Here is a 21,626-nt window from a genome sequence, read left to right on the forward strand (position 1 = left end):
GTATTCTGAGCACCTCTGCAAAAACAGTGATAATGTGCGAGTGTGGTGAAAGTGTTGAATGATGATGAAAGTATTTTCTTTTTGGGGATTTTCTTTCTTTTTTGGGTCACCCTGCCTCGGTGGGAGACGGCCGACTTGTTTAAAAAAAAAAAAAAAAAAATATATATATATATATATATATATATATATATATATATATATATATATATATATATATATATATATATATATATATATATCTTGCTTCATTTACAACTTGATTGAAACGTTTTCAGGTAATTACATTTGTTAATAATGTTGATGTGCTTACATAGCGCTCTGGGTACTTCTGAAGACTGATTGTTGTTATTCTCTTGGTGCGTGACTTGGCTTGACGTGGAGGATAGAAGTGGAGGTGGTGTTCGCATATGAACCCCAACACGAGGACGAGCTGCGCCTCAGCGTCGGAGATATCATCACTCAAGTTACTCGACTGGAGACCGGCTGGTTCCAGGGCAAGTTGCATGATACTACTGGCGTCTTCCCGGACAACTTTGTCAAGGTATATGGAAGCTCTGCTGTCTTTATGACTTTGTTGTAACTTTGTTTTTTGTTTATATATATATATATATATATATATATATATATATATATATATATATATATGTCGTGCCGAATATGTAAAACTGGTCAATTAGAAAGAACTCATTTAAAATTAAGTCCTTTCTAAAATTTTCTCTTATACATTTAAAGATATATATTTTTCATTAATGTTAATGTAAAAATTTATAATTTTGCATCAAAAGAATCTTAGAAAACTTACCTAACCTTATTATAACAAGAACAATTTATTTTAGCCTAACCCAACTAAATATATTTTAGATTTGTTTACAATAATTTAATATTAAATAAACACAGTGAAATATATTTTTTTCATTAGGTTCAGAATGATTTTGGCGAAATTTTGCATAAACAAATTTTCGCTTGTCTTATATGGCAAGATGAGCGTTGAATTTAAGCCAAGATCGCAAGTTCTGCCTATTCGGCACGACATATATATATATATAATCACATGAACCGACATTAAAATAATGAAACACTGGGTGAAGCGGTAGGTATATTTAGTCGTGCAGGCAAGGAACGGTAAGTACAGTATGTGTATGAGAGTGTGCACCCCAGTTTTATGGGTCCCATCCTCAGGAGGATAGTGCATCGACCACCAGGCTCATTGTTCACTGTATGATACACTTTCCTGTACCACAAGTCTCTACTCCCATCTTCCTTCACGGTGAAAGAGAAGTTGTTCCTCAATGGTGCTGAAGGAATTTGGGTTTCCCTTACCTCCTCGAATCAAAGCTCTCCTTCCGGAGGCGTTGCATGACTCTTAGTGAGAAGGCGTACCGGCCTGATGGCTGGGTGGACTACTGCTGGTTTAGTGTATCTTTGTTTATATAATATTAAATTATAGACTCAGATCTCAGAGGTTCATACATACCTCCTGGAGGATCAGAGACTCATACATGCCTTCTGTAGGATTAGACTCATACATATCTTCTGGAGGATCAGAGACTCATACATGCCTTCTGGAGGATCAGACTCATACATACCTTCTGGAGGATCAGAGACTCATACATGCCTTCTGGAGGATCAGACTCATACATACCTTCTGGAGGATCAGAGACTCATACATGCCTTCTGTAGGATTAGACTCATACATACCTTCTGGAGGATCAGAGACTCATACATGCCTTCTGGAGGATCAGAGATTCATACATACCTTCTGGAGAATCAGAGACTCATACCTTCTGGGGGATCAGAGACTCATACATACATGCTAGAGGATCAGAGACTCATACATACCTGCTGGAGGATCAGGGACTCATACATACCTGCTGGAGGATCAGAGGCTCATACATACCTGCTGGAGGATCAGAGACTCATACATACCTGCTGGAGGATCAGAGGTTCATACATACCTGCTGGAAGATCAGAGACTCATACATACCTACTGGAGGATCAGAGACTCATACATGCCTGTTGGAGGATCAGAGACTCATACATACCTGCTGGAGGATCAGAGACTCATTCATACCTGCTGGAGGATCAGAGGCTCATACATACCTGCTGGAGGATCAGAGACTCGTACATACCTGCTGGAGGATCAGAGACTCATACATACCTGCTGGAGGATCAGAGACTCATACATACCTGCTGGAGGATCAGAGACTCGTACATACCTGCTGGAGGATCAGACTCATTCATACCTTCTGGGGGATCAGAGACTCATACATACCTGCTGGAGGATCAGGTACTCATACATACCTGCTGGAGGATCAGAGACTCATACATACCTGCTGGAGGATAAGAGACTCATACATACCTGCTGGAGGATCAGAGACTCATGCATACCTGCTGGAGGATCAGAGACTCGTACATACCTGCTGGGGGATCAGACTCATACATACCTGCTGGGGGATCAGAGACTCATACATACCTGCTGGAGGATCAGAGACTCCTACATACCTGCTGGAGGATCAGAGACTCATATATACCTTCTGGAGGATCAGAGACTCATACATACCTTCTGGGGGATCAGAGACTCATACATACCTGCTTGAGGATCAGAGACTCATACATACCTGCTGGAGGATCAGAGACTCGTACATACCTGCTGGAGGATCAGAGACTCGTACATACCTGCTGGGGGATCAGAGACTCATACATACCTGCTGGGGGATCAGAGACTCATACATACCTGCTGGGGGATCAGAGACTCATACATACCTGCTGGAGGATCAGAGACTTATACATACCTTCGGGGATCAGAGACTCATACATACCTGCTGGAGGATCAGAGACTCGTACATACCTGCTGGAGGATCAGAGACTCATACATACCTGCTGGAGGATAGAGACTCATACATACCTGCTGGAGGATCAGAGACTCATACATACCTGCTGGAGGATAGAGACTCATACATACCTGCTGGAGGATCAGAGACTCATACATACCTGCTGGAGGATCAGAGACTCATACATACCTGCTGAAGGATCAGAGATTCATACATACCTGCTGGAGGATAGAGACATACATACCTGCTGGAGGATCAGAGACTCATACATACCTGCTGGAGGATCAGAGACTCATACATACCTGCTGGAGGATCAGAGACTCATACATACCTGCTGGAGGATCAGAGACTCATACATACCTGCTGGAGGATCAGAGACTCATACATACCTGTGGAGGATGAGAGACTCATACATACCTGCTGGAGGATGAGAGACTCATACATACCTGTAGAGGATCAGAGACTCATACATACCTGCTGGAGGATCAGAGACTCATACATACCTGTAGAGGATCAGAGACTCGTACATACCTGCTGGAGGATCAGAGACTCATACATACCTGTAGAGGATCAGAGACTCATACATACCTGCTGGAGGATCAGAGACTCATACATACCTGCTGGAGGATCAGAGACTCATACATACCTGCTGGAGGATCAGAGACTCATACATACCTGCTGGAGGATCAGAGACTCATACATACCTGCTGGAGGATCAGAGACTCATACATACCTGCTGGAGGATCAAGACGACTTCTACGAAGTTTCAGTCAGCGAAATAAAAGTTCATTGTTACAAAATTGGAAGCTCTTAAAGTGGTTATAAGAGGTGGGTAGCGGGGTCAAGAGGCGAGTCTCGACCCTAGCAAAGACAAGTGGGTGAGCATACCTTGTGGGTGTGTGTGGGTGCGCTGGTGGCTGTGTGTGGGTGCGCTGGTGGCTGTGTAAGAGGCTGAGATCACTGTGATAACGTGTGGGTGCGCTGGTGGTTATGTAAGAGGCTGAGATCACCGTGATAACGTGTGGGTGCGCTGGTGGTTGTGTAAGAGGCTGAGATCACCGTGATAACGTGTGGGTGCGCTGGTGGTTGTGTAAGAGGCTGAGATCACCGTGATAACGTGTGGGTGCGCTGGTGGTTGTGTAAGAGGCTGGGATCACTGTGATAACGTGTGGGTGTGCTGGTGGTTGTGTAAGAGGCTGGGATCACTGTGATAACGTGTGGGTGCGCTGGTGGTTGTGTAAGAGGCTGGGATCACTGTGATAACGTGTGGGTGCGCTGGTGGTTGTGTAAGAGGCTGGGGTCACTGTGATAACGTGTGGGTGTGCTGGTGGTTGTGTAAGAGGCTGAGATCACTATGATAACGTGTGGGTGTGCTGGTGGTTGTGTAAGAGGCTGAGATCACTGTGATAACGTGTGGGTGTGCTGGTGGTTGTGTAAGAGGCTGAGATCACTGTGATAACGTGTGGGTGTGCTGGTGGTTGTGTAAGAGGCTGAGATCACTGTGATAACGTGTGGATGTGCTGGTGGTTGTGTAAGAGGCTGAGATCACTGTGATAACGTGTGAGTGTGCTGGTGGTTGTGTAAGAGGCTGAGATCACTGTGATAACGTGTGGGTGTGCTGGTGGTTGTGTAAGAGGCTGAGATCACTGTGATAACGTGTGAGTGTGCTGGTGGTTGTGTAAGAGGCTGAGATCACTGTGATAACGTGTGAGTGTGCTGGTGGTTGTGTAAGAGGCTGAGATCACTGTGATAACGTGTGGGTGTGCTGGTGGTTGTGTAAGAGGCTGAGATCACTGTGATAACGTGTGAGTGTGCTGGTGGTTGTGTAAGAGGCTGAGATCACTGTGATAACGTGTGGGTGTGCTGGTGGTTGTGTAAGAGGCTGAGATCACTGTGATAACGTGTGAGTGTGCTGGTGGTTGTGTAAGAGGCTGAGATCACTGTGATAACGTGTGAGTGTGCTGGTGGTTGTGTAAGAGGCTGAGATCACTGTGATAACGTGTGGGTGTGCTGGTGGTTGTGTAAGAGGCTGAGATCACTGTGATAACGTGTGGGTGTGCTGGTGGTTGTGTAAGAGGCTGAGATCACTGTGATAACGTGTGGATGTGCTGGTGGTTGTGTAAGAGGCTGAGATCACTGTGATAACGTGTGGGTGTGCTGGTGGTTGTGTAAGAGGCTGAGATCACTGTGATAACGTGTGGGTGTGCTGGTGGTTGTGTAAGAGGCTGAGATCACTGTGATAACGTGTGGGTGTGCTGGTGGTTGTGTAAGAGGCTGAGATCACTGTGATAACGTGTGGGTGTGCTGGTGGTTGTGTAAGAGGCTGAGATCACTGTGATAACGTGTGGGTGTGCTGGTGGTTGTGTAAGAGGCTGAGATCACTGTGATAACGTGTGGGTGTGCTGGTGGTTGTGTAAGAGGCTGAGATCACTGTGATAACGTGTGAGTGTGCTGGTGGTTGTGTAAGAGGCTGAGATCACTGTGATAACGTGTGAGTGTGCTGGTGGTTGTGTAAGAGGCTGAGATCACTGTGATAACGTGTGGGTGTGCTGGTGGTTGTGTAAGAGGCTGAGATCACTGTGATAACGTGTGAGTGTGCTGGTGGTTGTGTAAGAGGCTGAGATCACTGTGATAACGTGTAGGTGTGCTGGTGGTTGGATCATTGTGATAACGTATTCTCTATCACCTGCCAGCCAAGATGACGTTACCTGCTGATTATCCCACCACTGATAACGCTAATACTGAGAGTGCTCACCATAGTAGTCATAACATCTGGTAAGTCAATTATTTTAGGACAGTTTGAAAGAAATGATGACAATTTCTTTCACCAAGGACACCTTGTGTGTTTTTGTAGTAATCAAAATTCATTCACTAATACCTTGCTTGTTTTTGAAGCGATCAAACTCCAACGATTTAAAAATTTTCTGTAAAAATGTCGTAAATGAATGCGCTCATGGCTGTTTTCCTCGTAGCAGTACTGTGCCACCGCGTATACACTTCCATGATACACCTCTGTTCACCATACCTATTATGTATACTGTACATACACCTGTCTCATGTATGCACACCTGTCACACACACACACACACACACACACACACACACACACACACACACACACACACACACACACACACACACACGATTTACAACAAAGTTACAGAAGTAAGACACGAGAGAGAGGGGTGGGTTGATTGCATTTTCTTGGACTGCAAGAAGGCCTTCGACACAGTTCCTCACATGAGATTAGTGCAGAAACTAGAGGATCAGGCACGTATAACAGGAAGAGCACTGCAATGGATCAGAGAATACCTGACAGGGAGGCAACAGCGAGTCATGGTACGTGATGAGGTATCACAGTGAGCGCCTGTGACGAGCAGGGTCCCACAGGGGTCAATCCTGGGACCAGTGCTATTCTTGGTATATGTGAATGACATGACGAAAGGGTTAGACTCAGAAATGTCCCTGTTTGCAGATGATGTGAAGTTAATGAGGAGAATTAAATCAGATGCGGATCAGGCAGGTCTACAAAGAGACCTGGACAGGTTGGACGTGTGGTCCAGCAACTGGCTCCTAGAATTTAACCCCGCCAAATGCAAAGTCATGAAGATCGGGGAAGGGCAAGGAAGACCGCAGCCAGAGTATAGGGTAGGTGGCCAAAGACTGCAAACCTCACTCAAGGAGAAAGATATTGGGGTGACTATAATACCGAGCACGTCGCCGGAAGCACACATTAACCAGATAACTGCTGCAGCATATGGGCGCCTGGCAAACCAGAGAATAGCGTTCCGATACCTCAGCAAGGAATCGTTCAAGACTCTGTACACTGTGTACGTCAGGCCCATACTGGAGTACGCAGCACCAGTTTGGAACCCACACCTGGTCAAGCACATCAAGAAATTAGAGAAAGTGCAAAGGTTTGCAACAAGGCTGGTTCCAGAGCTAAGGGGAATGTCCTACAAAGAAAGGTTGAGGGAAATCGGTCTGACGACATTGGAGGACAGGAGGGGTCAGGGGAGACATGATAAGGACATGCAAAATACTGCGTGGAATAAGTAAGGTGGACAGAGACAGGATGTTCCAGAGATGGGACACAGAAACAAGGGGTCACAATTGGAAGTTGAACACTCAGATGAGTCAAATGAATGTTAGGAAATATTTCTTCAGCCACAGAGTTGTTAGGAAGTGGAATAGTCTGGCAAGTGATGTAGTGGAGGCAGGAATCATACATAGTTTTAAGACGAAGTATGATGAAGCTCATGGAGCAGGGAGAGGGAAGGACCCAGTAGCAATCAGTGAAGAGGCAGGACTAGGAACTGAGTCTCGACCCTTGCAACCACAATTAGGTGAGTACACACACACACACACACACACACACATACACACACACACACACACACACATACACACACACACACACACACACACACACACACACACACACACACACACACACACACACACACACACACACACACACATTAAACTACAGACCAATGTCACTAACGTGTATAGTATATAAAGTCATGGGAAAGATTATCAGAAGACCGATGGAGCACCTAGAAAGGAATGAGCTCATACACGATAACCAGCACGGTTTCATGAATGGGAAATCGTGTATCACAAATCTACTGGAGTTCTACGACAAGGTAACAGATGTCAGGAGAGAGCGCGGGGTGGGTAGACTGTATTTTCTTGGACCGTAAGAAGACTTTCGATACAGTTCTGCACAAGAGATTGGTACAAAAGCTAGAGGAGCAGATAGGAATAATAGGAAAAGCACTGCAATGGATCAGGGAATACCTGAGAGGAAGGAAACAACGAGTAATGGTACGTGAAGAGGTTTCAGAGTGGGCGCATGTGTCAAGCGGGGTTCCACAAGGGTCAGTCCTAGGGCCGGTACTGATTCTGGTGTACGTGAATGATATGACGGAAGAGATAGATTCGGAGGTGTCCCTGTTTGCAGACGATGTGAAGTTAATGCGGAGAATTCGTGCGGACGATGATCAGTAAGACTACAGAGGGATCTGGACAGGTTGGAATCCTGGTCTGACAAATAACTTCTGGAATTTAACCCCACCAAGTTCAAAGTTATGAAGCTTGGGGAAGGACAAAGATGGAGTACATGCTCGGGGCTCAGAGATTGAAGACCTCACTCAAGGAAAAGGCTCTTGAGGTGAGCATCACACCGAACATATCCTCTGAGGCGCACATCAACTAAATAACTGCTACAGCATACACATTACTGAGAGGAATTGACAAAGTGGATAGGGGCAGAATGTTTCAGAGACCACAACTAGAAGTTGAAAATTCAGATGAGTCGTAGGGATGTAGCAGTGGTGGTGGTGTTAACAGTGGTGGTGGTAGCAGCAGTAGTGGATATGGTGATGGTGGTAGCAGTAGTGGGGGTGGTGGTGGTAGCAGCAGCATTAGTGGCGATGGTAGTGGTGGTAGCAGTAGTGGTAATGATGGTGGTATAGGATTAGTGGTGGTGGTGGTAGTAGTGGTGGTGATGGTGGCAAAAGTGGTGGTAGTAGCAGTATTTGTAGTGGTGGTAGCAGTAGTTGTAGTGGTGATGGTAACAGTAGTTGTGATAGTGGTAGCGGTAGCAGTAGTGGTAGCAGCAGTTGTGATGGTGGTGGTAGCAGTAGTTGTGATAGTGGTGATGGTAGCAATAGTGGTGGTAAAAGTAGTGGAGGTGATGGTAGCAGTAGTGGTGGTGATGGTGGTAGCAGTAGTGGTGGTGATGGTAGCAGTAGTGGTGATAGTGGTGGTAGCAGTAGTGGTGATGTTAGCAGTAGCGGTGGTGATGGTAGCAGTAGTGGTGATGGTAGCAGTAGTTATAGTGACGGTAGCAGTAGTGGTGGTGGTGGTAGCAGTAGTGGTGATAGTGGTGGTAGCAGTAGTGGTGATGTTAGCAGTAGTGGTGGTGATGGTAGCAGTAGTGGTGGTAGCAGTAGTGGTGATGTTAGCAGTAGTGGTGGTGATGGTAGCAGTAGTGGTGATGGTAGCAGTAGTGGTGGTAGCAGTAGTGGTGATGTTAGCAGTAGTGGTGGCGATGGTAGCAGTAGTGGTGATGGTAGCAGTAGTTATAGTGACGGTAGCAGTAGTGGTGGTGGTGGTGGTAGCAGTAGTGGTGGTGGTGGTAGCAATAGTGGTGATGGTAGCAGTAGTGGTGATAGTAGTGGTAGCAGTAGTGGTGATGTTAGCAGTAGTGGTGGTGATGGTAGCAGTAGTGGTGATAGTGGTGGTAGCAGTAGTGGTGATGTTAGCAGTAGTGGTGGTGATGGTAGCAGTAGTGGTGATAGTGGTGGTAGCAGTAGTGGTGATGTTAGCAGTAGTGGTGGTGATGGTAGCAGTAGTGGTGGTAGCAGTAGTGGTGATGTTAGCAGTAGTGGTGGCGATGGTAGCAGTAGTGGTGATGGTAGCAGTAGTTATAGTGACGGTAGCAGTAGTGGTGGTGGTGGTGGTAGCAGTAGTGGTGGTGGTGGTAGCAATAGTGGTGATGGTAGCAGTAGTGGTGATAGTAGTGGTAGCAGTAGTGGTGATGTTAGCAGTAGTGGTGGTGATGGTAGCAGTAGTGGTGATGGCAGCAGTAGTTGTAGTGACGGTAGCAGAAGTGGTGGTGGTGGTAGCAGTAGTGGTGGTGATGGTAGCAGTAGTGGTGATGGTAGCAGTAGTTGTAGTGACGGTAGCAGTAGTGGTGATAGTGGTGGTAGCAGTAGTGGTGATGGTAGCAGTAGTGGTGATAGTGGTGGTAGCGGTAGTGGTGGTGATAGGAGGGTTGTCAATAGTGGTGCCAGTATCGGTGGAATTGTTGATCAAGAAACATGTAAAATATGTAGAGTAAATTATTAGATATAATAAATTGTTATTAAAATGTGCCAAGAATTCGAGAAACCCACATGTCAAGATAAGGAAGTATTTTAATGCTTGTAAGTGCTCTTTTGTAGGATGTTAAACACATCAATTAATTTATGAATTCTTTATTTTTTCCAGTTAAATTTATAAGTGCACAGTCAGCTGTGGATTAGTGTGTAAGATGGAACCCGGTTATAATTTGAGGAGTATGTTAATAGGTGAGGGAAAGGTTAAGAAAGGTGAAGGTGGTAGCACAGGTACGACCATGGAAGAGTTGAAAGTATCTGTTGAAACTGTAATAAACCAGGGAACTAACTAATGATAAATAAACCAAGTCATCACAGAGGAACCGAGCGTTAGATTCACCAATTCCTCTTCTAACCACATTACAGACTTCACCTACAAGCTTTTTTTTCCACACCTACCCTCTTCCAGGTCACGGGATCAACAGTAATTACCAACTTGCTACATAGTCAAAATAAAGTTCCTTCTAACGCCGTACCTTCTACCCACCATTCTCCTAATCGTCCCATCCTAGAAATTACCGAAGGTACGACATACCTTCCTTACCATACTCCGTATATTACTTTCTCTCCTAGCCTTTACACAACTTTTAAATCTCGCTTTATCTCTAAAAATCCATTTCAAAGGAACAGACTAATAGAGCTTTGGCTAAGAACGATAAAACAAGAACTGTGGATTGTAAGCGAAAAAAAGAAAATACTCTTTCTTGCCAGAGCCTCATGTGATGAAAGTGTGGATATAAACCTCTTGCTATGCTTCGAGAATGTGTATAAATGAGAAACATGTAAAGAAGGGATTTCAAATATATTCAAATTCAAACTCACGACAATACATGAATATATAAATAGCCTCAGAATGCAATCAGGGGAATCTTGAGAAGCCTTCAGCAGCCAGATCTGGATGCGCACTGAGAAGTTGCCTCACAGGCCAGAACGTCTGAACTATTACAACCCAGGAGTCCCAAAGGCCTGTTATCCTGGGTGTAAAGGGAGCAAAATAAACAGCAGAAAAACTTGACTTATATTATCCTTCACCAATTTAGAACAGAAGTATGTACACTATATACACTATGTACAACAATAGGTATTAGTGCACTCCACAGTAAGCAAGGCAGAATAGAGGCCACTAGAGAGCAGATCGTGCTTCAACCAGCTCTAGAATGGGAATGACAAGGGCAGACAGGTGAGTGGTACCCACATCACCTCTGTGATTGCCAAAACCATCTTCTCATTGGCTGGAACGTGGGTACTGGTTGAACGATGGGGCCCCATCGTCAACCCTTAGTCCCTGGTTCGCTGGTTGGGGGAGATAGCCTGTAAATGAGGGTGTGTACATGCGCTGAATAAAGGTTACGTTCTCTTTGCATGCCACACCCCCACCCTGAGAGGGCTCAAGATTAGGCTCCCACCTCCCAATGGTAACCGTGCCGCCATGGCACAAAACAATGGGACCGCCTTTCCTCTCAACCATCCAACTCTTAGAGCTCAACTTTTCTCGTGACAAAAAGCCAAACCCTAAACTCAGAGGCTAACATAGGTCCCAGACACGGGCGGACGGTAGCCCGCATCCCCTCACTAAACCCCCCCCCCCCCACACCAGGCGATAAAAAAAAAGAGCTTGGAAGGGGTTACCACAGGTAACCTAACACATCCTAACCTAATATATAATTATAATATATAGTAACATTGTTAGACTCTAGATAAAGATTCTGCCAACATATTTTCTTTGCCGGCAATACATAATATTCTGAAAGAGTAGGGTTGCAGTCGTAGACTCCATCTCATGAGCCTCGTATTGTGGTTCTTCATGGCCTGGAGATATACTAGAGGGTTGTGATCACTGTAGACAGTGACCACCTGCGAAGTCTGGCCTACATAAACATCAAAGTGCTCCAAAGCCAGTACCAGTGCAAGGGCTTCTTTTTCCAGTGGTAGAGTAAGCCCTCTGATGCGGCTGGAACTTGGCAGAGAAGAAGGCTACAGGCTGCAACTCCTCGTCCCCCTTTTGCAGTAGTACTGCCCCAACCCCATACTCACAAGCATCAACCTGTAATGAGAAAGGTTTGGAGAAGTCTGGAGACAAAAGAATGGGTGCAGTACACAATCTTTTTGCTTTATCAAAAGCACCTTGACACTCTGAGGTCCAATTAAAGGGAACTTTGTGACTGGTAAGAGAGGTAAGAGGGGCTACAATATCTGAGAAATTCTTACAGAATCTTCTGTAAAATCCTATCATGCCTAGGAAACATTGAAGAGATTTCCTATCATGTGGAACTGGATAATCTTTAATGGCAAGAACTCTAGCAAATTTAGGAGCAACTTTACCACTACCTAATTCATGGCCTAGAAAAGTAACAGTGGCCTGGCCAAAGGAAGAGAGCCTTAAGTCTAAATAGGTGTTGATCCCAAGTATCAGACACCACAACAATATCATCCAGGTACGCTGCCGTGCCTTCAAGTCCTTTAATAGCCTGATGGATAAGTTTCTGGAATGAAGAGGGGGAGTTTTTCATTCCGAAGGGGGTAACTGTATATTGATAATGACCTCCTGGAATTATGAAGGCAGAGATTTCCTTCGCCTTATCCGTCAAAGGTACCTGATAGTAACCTTTAAGGAGATCTAACTTGGACACAAAAGTAGCCTTACCCACAAAGTCGATTACGTCATCCAGACGAGGAAGAGGGTAAGCATCTGTGATTGTGACCTCATTTACCTTACGGTAGTCTGTACACATACGAAAACCTCCATCAGTTTTTTTAACAAGGATGCACGGTGAAGCCCATGGACTAGACTCCTCCTCCACTAAACCATGCTCTAACAGAAATTCTACCTCCTGCTGAAGTAGCTTCTGCTTTTCAGGATTAGCTCTGTAGGGGGAGAGTTTAATAGGTTTAGAGTTTCCCACATCTACATCATGATAACCTAACGTACGTTTTTTTCGGCACATCCGAAAAAATATCAGGGTATGACTGTAGAAGCGCAGTTAAACTTGTTGCTTGAGTTTCAGATAGCCCCGCCATTAAAGGGCTAGGGTCTTTGAGGAGGACAGAGTTTGGAAGTTTGATATTAATTTCAGAAATAGAGTGCAAAGAGTCAGAGTCGTCCTCAGAGGTAGAAGACAGAGTCATTACTGGGACTTTATCTGGTGTATGGAAAGATTTTAATTGATTAATGTGGTAAGTTTTAGTTTTTGAGGTCTTATCAAGGGGAGCTACCACATAATTTACATCAGATAATTTACTTACAATTTGCATAGGTCCCGTAAATCTAGCTTTCAAGGTGTGGCCAGGTATAGGTTCCTGCACCAACACCTTGTCTCCTGGATGGAAGGAGCGGAATTGTGCATTTCTGTCATACCTCTGTTTCATCTTATTTTGAGCTGCCTTCAGGTTAGCCTTGGCTAACTGACGTGCCACCTGCAACCTTGAAGATGGGTTGTAGAGTGTTGAGCTAACGTCTTCTCCCATCCATCCTTCTTTGAGCACCTGAAGAGGACCTCGTACATTGTGCCCAAAGATCAGCTCAAATGGACTATACCCAGTAGACTCCTGCACCGTTTCTCTTATTGAAAACAGCAACAAAGGTAGTGATTCATCCCAGTCTGTAGGAAAATGCATGCAAAAAGTTCTCATCATGGTTTTTAATGTCTGATGGAATCTTTCCAAGGCGCCTTGGGACTGAGGATGATAGGCAGTGGATAAGTTGTGGATTATCCCTAACCTAGTTAATGCTTCCGTAAATGCTTTGGCAGTGAAGTTAGTACCTTGATCACTTTGAATAGTTTTAGGAATGCCAAAACAAGAAATAAATCTGGTTAAAGCTTTGAGAATAGCTTTAGTATTAATACTGCGCATGGGAATTGCTTCAGGGTATCTAGTTACTCTATCCATAATGGTAAATAAATACTGATTTCCCAACTTTGACCTAGGTAATGGACCTACAGTCTATGATTAATTCTGCAAATGGTTCTCCATCAGCAGGTATGGGGTGGAGAGGCGCAGGTTTAATATAATGTCCAGGTTTCCCTACTTGCTGACATTCTCTGGAGCACCGGATACGATTCTTCACATCCTGCTTTAATTTTGGCCAATAAAATTCTTTTGTGATTCTATGTAATGTTTTAGTAATTCCTAAGTGACCTCCTAATGAATTATTATGAGCTATATTCAGTATTTGAGGTCTAAACTTTGTTGGAACTACTAACCTGTCTGACAGTTGCCGGCCCTCTATCTCCTTACCAGTCTCAGTGCAGATCAAATAGTCGTTTTTAAGCTTATACTTAACCGAATGATCCGAAAAGGATTTACCCATGGCTGCCTGAAAAGCGAAATTCAAAGAAGGGTCCTTTCGTTGTTCCTCCCGGAAGGACAGTCCCTCGGGCATGGAAACAGGGATATCTGGCAATCCTGCAACCTTGGAATAGGAAGGCTTGATCTGGGTCTGTTCACTTGATCTACGAGGCCCTGGCCAGTTTTCCTCGTAAAATAAATTGGCAAGGAGCGGTTAATTTCAAAGGTATTAGCCAACCTAGCTGCCTCCAATGCAGTGGTTAAGTCACGATCCTGCAGAAAAACTCAAACCTCTGGTCCCACAGACTCCAGCAGGCTGTCAACCAAAATAAGCTGCACAAGATCATCGAAGGTAAAAACACCACTTGCTTTATACCAGCTGGTAAAAATTATTAGTCTGCTGTCGCACAAAATCAACCAGGGATTGACCAAGCTGTCGTTTGCCTAACTTGAAGTTTTTCCTATACTTAGTTGGGATACATGTATATGCTCTCAAAACTGTGGCCTTCACCACTTTATAATCGGAAAAATCAGTGTCATTTAACACTTACGTAAATTCCTGTGCCTTACCAAACAATGCTGTGTGAACCAACGATGCCCAATGCTGTTCTGGCTACCTCAAGGCTCGAGCCTGATTTTCAAAAGCTTCGAAAAATTGTTCTGGTTCGGCCTCATTGAAGCGGGGAACAAGCTGTACTGCTTTCTGTAAACTAAAGTCATTTACAAGATGCAAAAACTGCCTTCTTTCTTTTTCCCTATCAAACTCTTCCTTGGCAAATGCCCTCTGCTCCCTAGTCTGCTCAAGATTGATTTTCACCAGCTCAAGTGCCAACGCCGTTGATTCACCTTGAGACAACCCTGCTGCACTAGACTGGCGATTTTGCTCCATTGTTGTATCATCTTCCTCCTGCGAGAACATCGAAGTTTTATTCCTGGCTCCCGTAGAGGGAGGAGTCTGATGTGCCATCTCCTCTTCCCGAAGTTTGTCGGTGATCAGTGAACGCAGTTGCGCAGCTGTGAGAGTGCGTTCATAATCAATGCCAATGGAACGAGCAATTTGCCAACAACGCTGTAGGGAAAATTTAGGCAAGTTAAATAAAGTATACGCTGACACCAGACGTCTGGCTCGTCTAGTGGCATACCCCAATGTAGTCGGATCGGATCGAGGACGACGAGAGCTGTCGTAAGATGGGAAGGAAGAAGGATAAGGAAGGATGGAAATAACTGGAAAAGGATGGGGAGGAGGGGAAGAGGAGGAATCAAGGCAAGTGGCCCAATGTAGTATAAGTTATTTGCTGTGCACAGTACGATTGCAGAATACCCCAACGTAACACGTTATTTGCAGAACACGCTTAGCTATGCATAGTACGATTGCAGAATACGCATACGCTTACAAGGTGGATACACAATAGCAAAGCTGACTGCAAAATCTTCAAACAAGATTGACCGTAGTGAAGCGAGCACACCGAACAAGCTAGTAGCGAGCTGTTGAACGATCATACAATAGCAAGGCAATTGACACGCAAAGTTTATAAAGCGTTGGCAAAGCTAATGCAATGCCAGACAGCAAGCTACACAATGTTACTGCTTCCAGCGTCACCCTAGGCTCAACCCGTGCCCTAAGTCCAGCTCCAGCTCTCGAACAGGCTACCCAATTACAACCCAGGAGTCCCAAAGGCCTGTTATCCTGGGTGTAAAGGGAGCAAAATAAATACAGCAGAAAAACTTTTGACTTATATTATTCTTCACCAATTTAGAACAGAAGTATGTACACTATATACACTATGTACAACAATAGGTATTAGTGCACTCCACAGTAAGCAAGGCAGAATAGAAGCCACTAGAGAGCAGACCGTGCTTCAACCAGCTCTAGAATGGGAATGACAAGGGCAGACAGGTGAGTGGTACCCACATCACCTCTGCGATTGCCAAAACCATCTTCTCATTGGCTGGAACCTGAGTACTGGTTGAACGATGGGGCCCCATCGTCAACCCTTAGTCCCTGGTTCACTGGTTGGGGGAGATAGCCTGTAAATGAGGGTGTGTACATGCGCCGAATAAAGGTTACGTACTCTTTGCAGCAGTCATTTTTAATGGAGTGCCAAGTTAATTGAGTCCTTACCTGCTTGGTGTCAGAGGGAAGCTGTAATGACAGTGACTTGGTACACTCTGCAGCGGTAGTAAGCGAAAATTTGAAAAGTGTAATGTGTCTGTATCGTCAGTTACAGGGCCAAGTGATCTTCCCACATATTAAGTATGTTAATTAACTTGGTACCAAAGGAACCGTGTCGCGCATCCGCCATTAAACTGGCTACTGAAGTGCCCACCTGGGATAAATATATCGTGTGCTGGGATGTGCAAATAAGGGACATATATAAGGTATTTTTTTTTTTTAGTTTCTCACGATAGAGCAGCGCCAGATACGAAGAAAAACTGCCTTCTTGACTTTATGCGTGGGCCGGTCTCCCAGAGAATTAATAGTAAATAGAAGATAGCCAGTTGCATTCATTGATACTAGGAGTCAGGTTTCACTTATTAAAGAGGTTTCTGCTAAATCTATAAGTGAAAGTAGAGTAGTAAAAAAATAAAAGAATCTACGATGACTGTACATGAAATAGTGGTACTAGGGCAAGAAATCTGCTGTTGTTACTGTGAAGACGTGGGGTTGTATCCCATGTTTGCACCATGGCCAGAGATTTAAATTATTTTGATGTACTGCTTGATATGGCCAGTGGCAAAATCTTTTCCCTGGTTATTTTCCACTAAAGAGAGTGATTGAGGTTTAATTAGAGAAATTGAACCTATTATTTCGAAAGATCATATACATACCTGTCCCGACCTATCAGCGGAGATTACCGCAAAGCGCCAAGCAAGTAATCCGAGAGGAATATCAGGCTGTTTTAAAAAATGAGGTGATTGAAACAAGTTCGTCACCTTGGTTTTCAGCCGTAGTGCAGAAACTGGATCAGGTTCACTTCTTCTATTTAAATCATGGGAAAGTAAATAAAATTACTACTGCCAACAGTTAGCCTTTACTGTTAATACAAGAAATTCCAAATTTGTTAGACACTGCAACATATTTCTCGTATCTCGATGCTAAACTAGTGTACCGGTGGTCGAGGAATATGTTGTGATCCCTAACGAATTTAAAATTTCTGGTATTTAATGGTAGACAAAACTGTTGGAAGTGGGAATTTCATTACTCTCCCAGTAATCTATACAGAAACAAAAAGCTTGACCTGGTGCCTGAGCCTGATGGGGGTAAGGCTATATCAGTTCACTGATTTAGAGTTTGCCGTTAAAGTGGCTAGTTTATTGTGCACCTCATATTCTTACTGTGGAGGGTAATGCAAGAGCTTACGGATATACAAAAGGCCTAGGAACTAGGCCCCAAAAGGGTTATAAGGAGTGCATCAGGTTTTATATCTAAAATTAATTGTTGCAAACAAATTTAGAAAATTTGCTGATTATGTCTAGTATCTTATTTTCATTAATAAAAATTTTTGACTTATCACATACGTTATTATACTGTCTCTCTGTATATTCCTCAAGTTTGATTATCATCTGTGTATTTGCCAAAGTGCCAGAAGCATACGTAACCAAGCCTAAGCCTGGCTACCACAACATCAGTCAGTCTGTTCACATTGCAAGTTGCTCCAGAAACGTACTTATATCTACGTTCATGTTATCACAGTGAGTGATAGATTTACATTCATGCTATCAGATCTGAAGATATAATATTTACGTAGAGTTAATACGTCAGCGTTTGCAGGGAGGACTGGTGGGTGGTTTGTGTTGAAGCTGGTGCCTGGAAGAACCCCTTGACTAAGTGTGCTGCTGCTGCTGCTGCTGCTGCTGCTGCTGCTGCTGCTGCTGCTGCTGCTGCTGCTGCTGCTGCTGCTGCTGCTGCTGCTGCTGCTGCTGCTGCTGCTGCTGCTGCTGCTGCTGCTGCTGCTGCTGCTGCTGCTGCTGCTGCTGCTGCTGCTGCTGCTGCTGCTGCTGCTGCTGCTGCTGCTGCTGCTGCTGCTGCTGCTGCTGCTGCTGCTGCTGCTGCTGCTGCTGCTGCTGCTGCTGCTGCTGCTGCTGCTGCTGCTGCTGCTGCTGCTGCTGCTGCTGCTGCTGCTGCTGCTGCTGCTGCCGCTGCTGCTGCCGCCGCCGCCGCCGCCGCCGCCGACTGCTAGCTGCGTCTTGGACACGTACGATAGTGGCTCTGAACCCCCACCAGTAAAACATTGACACAACACTGTCCCTCTCACACCCACATTACTCACCCGCATACCCACATTACTCACTAGCACACCCACATTACTCACCCACGCCCACATAACTCCCTCATACCCATATTACTCACCCCCATACCCACATTACTCACACCCATGTTACTCACCCCCACACCCACATTACTCACACCCATATTACTCCCCCACACCCACATTACTCACTCACACCACACATACCCACATTACTCATCCTCACATTCACTCACACCCTCACACCAATATTACTCACCCCCACCCACACCACACATACCCACATTACTCACCCTCACACCCATACCATACTCTAACACTCATATTACTCACCCTCACTCTCACATTACTCACCCACGCCACACACATCCACATTACTCGCCCACACCACACCCACCCACATTACTCACCCACACCACACCCACCCACATTACTCACCCACACCACACCCACATTACTCACCCTCACCCACACCACACACCCATATTACTCACCCCTCACACCCACACCTCACTCCCATATTACTCACCCACACTCCCATATTACCCACACTCCCATATTACTCACACTCCCATATTACTCACCCTCACACCCACATTACTCACCCTCACACCCATACCACACTCTAACACTCATATTACCCTCACTCTCACATTACTCACCCACGCCACACACACCCACATTACTCACCCACACCACACCCACATTACTCACCCTCACCCACACCACACATCCATATTACTCACCCCTCACACCCACACCTCACTCCCATATTACTCACCCACACTCGCATATTACCCACACTCCCATATTACTCACCCTCACACCCACATTACTCACCCCTCACACCCACATTACTCACCCACACCAACCCTCACACCCATCTACACCCAAACCAGTCACCCTCACATGCATCCACTTTCTCACAAACCAGTCACCCCTCACATGCATCCACTCTCACAAACCAGTTACCCTCACATGCATCCACTCTCTCACAAACCAGTTACCTCACATGCATCCACTCTCTCACAAATCAGTTACCCTCACATGCATCCACTCTCTCACAAACCAGTCACCCCCACATGCATCCACCCTCTCACAAACCAGCCACCCCTCACATGCATCCACTCTCTCACAAACCAGTTACCCTCACATGCATCCACCCTCTCACAAACCAGCCACCCCTCACATGCATCCACCCTCTCACAAACCAGCCACCCCTCACATGCATCCACTCTCTCACAAACCAGTTACCCTCACGTGTATCCACTCTCACAAACCAGTTACCCTCACATGCATCCACTCCCTCCCTGTATTTGCAAGTACATATAATGAAACAGTATAAAATGTAAAACTATGGATTAAAAATTCTCTGGATAAAAATTAAAATTAGATACGGAATATTATGGCTTGGCATTAATTAATTTTGTATCGTTTCTTATGGGTAGATAGTTTCCGGGTACCGAACAAAAGACTTACGATTATTTTTGTGGAAGGCATTAACGTCGCTAGTTGGGACCCTGCTGTATTAGTATTTACTCGACGATACCCGTAATTATTAAGCAGATCGCAAGACGAACTTTAAAGCAATATTATTACAATCAATTTCGGGAATGGTCTGCATAAAACTGAGCAGTGAGCAGCTGCACATGTCATTTGCTCTACGATAGTTTACCTGGCAATAGTTTACCAGGGTTTGAAATTCGAAGCTGATTGGATAAGGCGTTCTGAAGTTATAAATTGCAACCTTAGATGGGAAAAAAAACTGTAGCTAACAGATGGACGGTTCTGGCATCACACCGTGCAGTATTTAAGGGTTTGCTCAACTCAGGAAATTGATTAATACTATGAAAATGCAAACATGAAATATTTTTTTTTCTTTTTTTTTCATTTGTATTAGTTTTAAAATTCTTTACAGTTCTGTAAGATTTTTTTGAGATTGTCCAATTTGATAAAAATTTCATTGATTCCATTGATGGATTTTCCCACACAAACTAAACGGAGTGGGTACTATCTTGACCATAAGATGCATCAGTCATTAAATGTTGAGGCCATTGAAAAGACACATACACTTTGATGGTGGTGATTAAACAAGAATCAAAATTTCACACAATTTTACACTCAAAATAGTCAAATCTGCACCTACCCTCCTGAATTTCACTTCCTGCTGTCTTCGAATCAGGAGGCATCTTTTTTTTTAATGTTTGAAGCTATGCTGCTGAGGGTTTTGGAAGTTGTTTAAGTTATTCCAGGATACTGGAATACCCATTATTCTTAGAGTCTGGTCCTCGATACCATACACAAGCACTGAAAAAATGAAGCTTATTGGATGAGGCGTATTCGAGTTTGAGCAGAACAAAATGAAAAAAGAGGATGAAAAAAATAGGGAAGCACCTAAAAGTTCCCCTTTGGGGATACGAACAGATGATGAATTAATTACACTAGATCTATTGTTTAACCTGAGGGACTGATTAACTAAATTAACTACAGAGAATCACTAAGAGCCAGTGACCATATTCTGTGTTTCCCTCCATTCTATTTCCTCTTAGAAGAGGAAATAGAATGGAGGGAAATACAGAATAATGTATAATTAGGCTATAGGAGAAGAAACTACGAGAGAACAATAGGCTTCTTACTGAGTATAGTTTGAAAGAGTAATGGAGGGGCAGTCAGTTCATGATATGATGAAGAAACTTAAAATAATATGCCAGGAAGCCTCAGTAAGATTCATGCTGTCAAGAAATGGAGCAACCAGAGAGGACACATGGGTTAACACAGTGTAGGAAGATTAAAGTCAGGGATGAAAGAGCATGGAAAAAGCACAAAACAAGAGGAGGATTGTAGAAACCAAAGAATCAAGAAGAGCTAGAAACGAATATTTCTGGAAACAGAGAGAAGGTGACTGCTGGTTTGAGAATAACAGCATCAGAGACAAAAATCATAACCGAAATCACTCTACAGCCATATAATGAGGTAGACAACAAGTGAAGATCAAGTCATAAGACTTCCCTAACCTTCATGACGTAGAACCTACAGGAAATGACGAAGAGATATGCGAAGAAGTGAGCCAAAGTTTCAAGTAAGTATTTCCTGAGAAGATTGGAGTATTACCCATAAACACAGTTGCTAGAACAAATCAGGTACAGCTGAACAGCATCCAGACATTGAAGAATACTTGCAGATCCTACTACAAAAACTATATGACTTGACAGCATACCCCCCATGGGTACTGAGAGAAAGGGCAGAAGTGAGCCTATTACGAACTATGTACAAGGGAAGTCCTATGACAGAATAACGAAAATTAAGCAATAGAAACAAGGATGGATTGACTGCATTTTCTTGCATTTCAGAAAACATTAAAGCAAGCAAGG

At 44.4% G+C, this 21,626-nt stretch overlaps 1 protein-coding gene across 1 annotated transcript in view; it reads left to right on the forward strand.

Annotated features, from left to right (window-relative positions):
- Positions 1-21,626, forward strand: part of LOC138852502 (SH3 domain-containing kinase-binding protein 1-like) — a 623,965-nt gene that overhangs the window by 65,225 nt on the left and 537,114 nt on the right. Inside the window, exon 2 of the mRNA XM_070083743.1 lies at positions 387-541. Coding sequence (XP_069939844.1) covers positions 387-541 — 155 coding nt within the window. The remainder of the gene's footprint in view (positions 1-386; positions 542-21,626) is intronic.

Source organism: Cherax quadricarinatus, chromosome 10 (genome assembly GCF_038502225.1).
Source record: "Cherax quadricarinatus isolate ZL_2023a chromosome 10, ASM3850222v1, whole genome shotgun sequence".
In the NCBI taxonomy this organism is placed as follows: Eukaryota; Metazoa; Arthropoda; class Malacostraca; order Decapoda; family Parastacidae; genus Cherax; species Cherax quadricarinatus.